The sequence below is a fragment of the Microtus ochrogaster genome, chromosome 10, assembly GCF_000317375.1.
Source record: "Microtus ochrogaster isolate Prairie Vole_2 chromosome 10, MicOch1.0, whole genome shotgun sequence".
Classification (NCBI taxonomy): domain Eukaryota; kingdom Metazoa; phylum Chordata; class Mammalia; order Rodentia; family Cricetidae; genus Microtus; species Microtus ochrogaster.
In genome coordinates, this window is record NC_022016.1 from 44870931 (window position 1) to 44876812 (window position 5882).

Genomic DNA, 5882 nt, shown 5'->3' on the forward strand with positions numbered 1-5882 from the left:
GATTTCACTCTGTGGCCTCATCCCTCTCCCCATTGTCATTTTCAGAGTTTCTCTTAGGCAGGTGATGAACAGGTGAGCAGACAGACAGAGCTGGCACTCCGCACAACAGCCCGAGAGGGCCTGGGCTCACATTCTGTTCTCTAGCCGGGGTGAGAGAAGCGAATCCCAAAACTGCTGACACACCTCTGCTTGGCACTCTGGGTTGTGTTCTCAAAGCAGGCAGGGGACCAGGCATTTCTTGTCAGGAGCTGCAAATGGACTTCCTGATGGTGGTGGGATGAGATGGTGCAAGATGCTGGCAAGGGGCGCCCAGAAGCTCTGACAGGGGTGAGCGGGAACTCCAAGATATCCACAAGCATCCCTGTTCAGGGGAGCTCAGAGGGACAAGAGTGTAGCAGATCCCTCCTAGGCCACTCTATGTGCTCCTCGGGGTCAACTTCACATAGGAGCCACTAGAAACAGCACAGGGCGGCCGAGAAGGCTGTGTGACCTGCAGGCTAGATGCCCTCAGCTCTGAGCCTCTTCTGAAACACATGACCTCCAAGCCCTGCCTTCTCCTGCAATGGAGGCCCTTCCACGCCCTCTGCTGGTTGAAGCTGGAAGTGGCACAGACCACCCGGGGTCATACCATCCCCAGGGCTTCCCATCTGCAAACCTACCTCCTCCACAGCACCCAAGAGAAACTGGAAGAGGCAAGAATGTTCCTTAGCCTCTGTGCCTTCCTGGGCTTGCAGGACAATCTCTAAAGGCTGGAAGGTGAAAAGAAACAAAACATGAAGTATTAAATCGAAAGACGTCGGACAAAAGTCATAGAGGGATGGCTGATAGCTCAGAGGTGAAGTTTTGGGGGATGGCTCAGAGGCGGAGCCTTTCCACCCCCAAGTCTGCCATCTGCCAGAATACACTAGAACTTCTCCAGTGTCCCCGGCCAGTGCTGCTTCCATGCAGCTGGCAGGTGGACGCAGCAGCAGCGGAAGCATCCTCTCCTCCCCTCACCAGGCTGCCCTCCCTCTCAGCAGGCCGGGCCCTTCCCTCTGCCCAGGCAGTCCTTCAGATGTCTTCCCTGTGGTTAATTAGTGGTTCCTTGGCCTTATTCTCTGAGAGCGAGATTGGCAGAGCCTGGAGCTTGCTCACATCTGCCTGCTGCTCTGATTTCCATTGTGAGCTAAGTGGGGACAGCCCTGGAAATTCTGTGGAGTCTGTCCCCAGCCCCGCCAGCTCTCTGGATGTCCTCAATGCTTCCTCTGCTTGGAACCTTCCTCGTTCACTTCAATTTTCTGAGACACTGTGACTACTGCACCCCCCCCCACACACACACACACACAAGCTGTGTACCACCTCCGCTGGCACCCTGCACACACCACAGGTCATAGTTTGGCCAAGTCTGTTTGCAAATTAAATATCTCCCCCGCTAACGGATAAGTTGCAGACACTTGACTTTAATCATTGTCCCCTTTACTAGTCCCTAGCCCTGCTCCAAAGCCTGACATATGGCCAGCTCAGTAATTACTATTGAATGAGTGAACAAATGAATTAATGAGGGTGGGGAGTCAGGAAACATGTGTAATTGACTCTGCAGGGACCTAGGACAAGCCTCTTTATTATGTGTGGGCCCGGTTCTCCCCCCCCCTCTGAAAAGAAGAGAAGCCCAGCCAGTCGACCTCCCACAGGCGAGGGGTACCCAGGGCATCCTGTCTCCTCAACACATACAAAGCCGCTGAGGAAGACTGGACTGGGCCCGACAGGACCAGAGGCAGGGAGAACAAAGTCTGCCCAGAGATTCTGGGAAATCCCCTGGCAGTAGGATTCTGGATCAGGATCCTGGAGGTCCTGATTCTTCCTCACTGGATGACCTTTGGCAAATCACAGTGAACTCCCTGGGCCTCCGAGAACTCAGCTGGACAGAGGGGACAATGATGGATGGATGTCGTTAGCTTTCTCCCCCACTGACATGTGAGACCCACTAACTCAGGGACCCATGTGTTCCTGTGTGTCACTGAATCCCCAGATCCCAGTTGGGGTGGGGCACAAAAGAGGGCTGTAGGAAATATGGAGAGAGGCACCCGTGACGGTGGGGGGAGGGGGATGAGTGAGCCTCCTTGGAGCTCCTGAGAAGCAGCCAGTGTCTAGAACACCAACCTCTGGAACTTGCTCTGCTTCCTGGCCCACTCCACCCTCTATGCTGAGCACACCCACCCACCACCCCTCTTTCTCTTGATACAGTTGCTCCCAAAGGACCCAAAATCGTGATGACGCCCAGCAGAGCCCGGGTTGGGGACACAGTGAGGATTCTAGTCCACGGATTTCAGGTCAGCCTCTCTCTGGATAGCTGAGTGGAGTGGAGGGTGGGTAGAGACATCCAATGGGGACCAGCATTCCTGGCTTACTCTCCTATACCCACAAGCAAATGCAGTTCACATCAATCTTCAGTCTTCACGTTTACTCTAGCCCCAACCCCTGAGAGTCCTCCCCACCTAGTCTCCTATTGGACAGGCTGTTTTCAATTTCCCTATTTAGCTGAGGATGATCTTGATCTTCTAACCCTCCTCCCGCCCCATCTTCTGTGCTAGGATTATTGGCATGACAGTTTATCAGATGCTGGGGATGGAACCCAGGGCTTTGTGTGTGCGAGGCAAGCATGCTACCACCTCAGCTACACCCCCAGCCTTGTTCCTGGGGTTCTAAGGTGCTACCTGAAGCCTATTGGATGAAAATCAGGACCTGGGAAGCCTCTGGCCTTCCTGTGTTGGCAGCGTGCTCCCCGATGACTCCACTGTTTCCTGCTCTGACCCACAGAATGAAGTCTTCCCAGAACCCATGTTCACGTGGACGAGAGTGGGCAGCCGCCTCCTGGATGGCAGCGCTGAGTTTGACGGGAAGGAACTGGTGCTGGAGAGAGTTCCTGCTGAGCTCAATGGCTCCATGTATCGCTGCACCGCTCAGAATCCACTGGGCTCCACCGATACACATACTCGGCTCATCGTGTTTGGTAGGGACCCCACAGAACCACCCAAGGATAGGGCTGGGCTCAAAGTCATCCTCAAAAGCCCCTTAAATTTGCCTCAGTGAGATAATTCCATTCACTGATTCTAATTGCAACGACTTTAGCATCAGAGAGACTTTAGGTTCGCATCTCGGCTCTACCACTTAGCAGGCCTCATTTCCCCATCTGTAACATGGTCAGCTATGGAGAGACTGAGGGGAGCACCATCCCAGTGCATACAATGCCACATAGCGGGTACCTGGGGAAGGTCCTCCACCCTCAGAACTCAGCGCCACCCATTCTGCTTCTTTCTGCTTCTTTCTGACAGAAAACCCAAATATCCCAAGAGGAACAGAGGACTCCCGTGGTAAGTCTCCACCCTCAAGACTGCACCCTTAAAAGAGAGTGCTTTTTCAAAGCATCTGTTGCTAAAGCCAACGTGTCTCCCCTGGTCCCTCCTTTCCTTCAGGAAGCCATCACCGCAGACAGGCAGGTCAAGGTTAGGCAAAGGCAGGCCCTAAGCAAGGAAGGCACTATACCCCCAAAAAAGCTAATGGGATAGCAGGGGTCAAGTGTGTCCCCTCTCATTGCTATCCAGACCCCAAGAAGCCGTGTTTGGTGCTGACCATGGTGTGGGTCTCTGACAACTCCATGGGACACTTAAAAATATAGAAGGGTGCCCCAGGCTGTTCCTTCAGCCACCCAACCTAGAACCACCCATGGGGTGCAGACACCACCCACACACAGTGAATCTCACAGTTCTCAAGGAAGTGTCCCTTTCCTGGTGCCCGCTGGGCCATCCTGATGGCCTCAGCCCAGCAGGCCTGCATGGGGAACAGGGCACCGGACTCATGGCAGCCTGCAGAGCTGAGGTTTGATCACCCGATGCTGCCTGCCCCCTAGCATCTTTGTTGGGAACCATTTTTCAACATCGGTTGAAACCCCCCAGATTCACACCAATAGGCCCCCTGTAACACGCAGGCAGGCTGCAGCCGTGACACCGCCTCTGCTCTCTCACAGGTTCTGCTTCTGGCCTCGCTGGCGTCCGGCTCACCCTGGTGCTTGCCCTGACAGTGGTCCTGGAGCTCACGTGAAGATGCCGCCTCCTCCCGACGCTCCAGTGGCCCGGCATCTCTGCGATCGATTTTCATTTCTTTTCTAAACTATTTCCAGTCTTGTTCTTAGTCTTTGCCCATGTCTTGGCTTCTTCACTGGGTTTAATTAAAACAAACGGACCAATTTTCCCCACCTTGGTGTGTGTCTCTGTCTTTCCTTAGTCTAGTAGTAGCTTACTGGGTACCTCCTGGCATCCAGTCTTGGGACAGGCATAGAGACAGAATGGCAAAGGAAATGGAAAGTTTGCACTCCTCTGAGGATGGGTGGACAGCAGCTCCTGCCTTTAAAAAAGACAGGCTTTAAAAAAGCCAGGTGTGGGAAATGGCTGTAGAAAATGTAACAGTCAGCTGTAGCCACAATAGTGCTGCCTAACAGGTCAACCCACATCTTGGTAACAGACAACAGCAGGCATGGATACTTACTTACAGATAGCAGTGGTCCAGATGTCCTCATCCAGGCTCACCAGACAGCTTAGCTTCAGACAGCAGACCCTCCTCACCGCCTGCATGATCCCTGCTGCAGGCTACACTCCAGGCTGGCCTCTGGTCTCCACTATGGAGTTATGAAATTCCTTGTGTGTTTATCCTGGAGCTGGAGCTAAGGGGGCAGCATCTACCTGACATCTGATCCTCTTTCCATGTGTATCAGTCAGCTTTCCATCACTGTAACAAAGCAGCTGAGATAATTTACCTATCAAGGGGAAAGGTTTCTTCGGGCTCTCAGTTCTGAAGATACAAGCCTATAACCTGGTAGCCCCATTACTTTGGGTCTCTCATGAGATCATGAGATCATGAGATCATGAGATCATGAGATCATACGTCATGGCAAGGGGCTATGGAGCTGCAGAGGCAATCCACTGGGACGTAGGGGCCAGGCGGAGAGGAGAAGGAAGAACCAGGTCCCACATTCCTTCTGAGAACACATCCCACTTGTTGGCAGCCCCTCCACCTCCCAATAGGGCCATCCTAGGACCAGGCCTGTGTGTGCAGACTAAGGGAGACAATGACCACCCTAATTAGAATGTGGGGGAATCACCAGGATGTGAGGAAAACCTAAGCCTCTGCCTGGCTCATTGTCTGTGGACCCTGGTTGAGCCAAAGCACATCCCATGGCCAACAGAGAGAAGAGGTTGAGCCCACCCCCAGGACCCGAGAGGCACCACGAAGATGATGGAAGATGGGGCATATCAGAAGCGTAGGGTGGCATGGGTTAGGGTGGGATGAAGTGGTATGGGATGGGCGTGCTGCGGTGAGCCTGAGTCTTGCACCCTAAACACCCTGAAAATCTAACCGGAGCTCATGGACAGCCCGAGGCTGTTGAGTAACCTTCTCCCACCTCTAGTGAACACTAACACCCTTGCTCTCTTGGAAGAAGATGGCTCCAAGGCCACTGCCCCAAGCAGAATCATGACTCCCAAAGATGTCTATGCCCCGCCCCCAGCACCTGAGCAGGGCTTGCTGATCTGGACTGGGTCTGATGGCTTGGAGCTGGATCTGCCTTTGGACCCTAAGAGCAGGAGGGTCCCTGGGGGTGGTCTGGCCCCCAGTGGCTTTGCCTAAGGTGGCTCACCTTTGTGCCTGGTGGTCTCTCAGGTCTCCTCTGTGAGGGTGGAGGAACAAGAGAGCTGAAGCACACGGTCTTGGGAGGCCCCAGGGAAACCGACACGCCACCATTTCTATTGTATTCAAAATAAAACTAGAGCCCCCTTTGATGGGAGCTGAGAAGTCAATGGATATAGGGTCAAGAGCAGGGTAAGAGCGATTGTGCAAGCTACAGCAGCCCT

The 5882-nt window shown here is 53.7% G+C and overlaps 1 protein-coding gene across 1 annotated transcript in view; it reads left to right on the forward strand.

Moving 5' to 3' along the window:
- Igsf21 (immunoglobin superfamily member 21) overlaps positions 1 to 4231 on the forward strand; it is a 221177-nt gene extending 216946 nt beyond the window's left edge. Inside the window, exons 7-10 of the mRNA XM_026782072.1 lie at positions 2224 to 2309; positions 2797 to 2989; positions 3312 to 3350; positions 4004 to 4231. Of these exons, the coding sequence (XP_026637873.1) occupies positions 2224 to 2309; positions 2797 to 2989; positions 3312 to 3350; positions 4004 to 4077 (392 nt within the window). The 3' untranslated portion in view covers positions 4078 to 4231. The remainder of the gene's footprint in view (positions 1 to 2223; positions 2310 to 2796; positions 2990 to 3311; positions 3351 to 4003) is intronic.
- The last annotated feature ends 1651 nt before the right edge of the window (positions 4232 to 5882 follow it).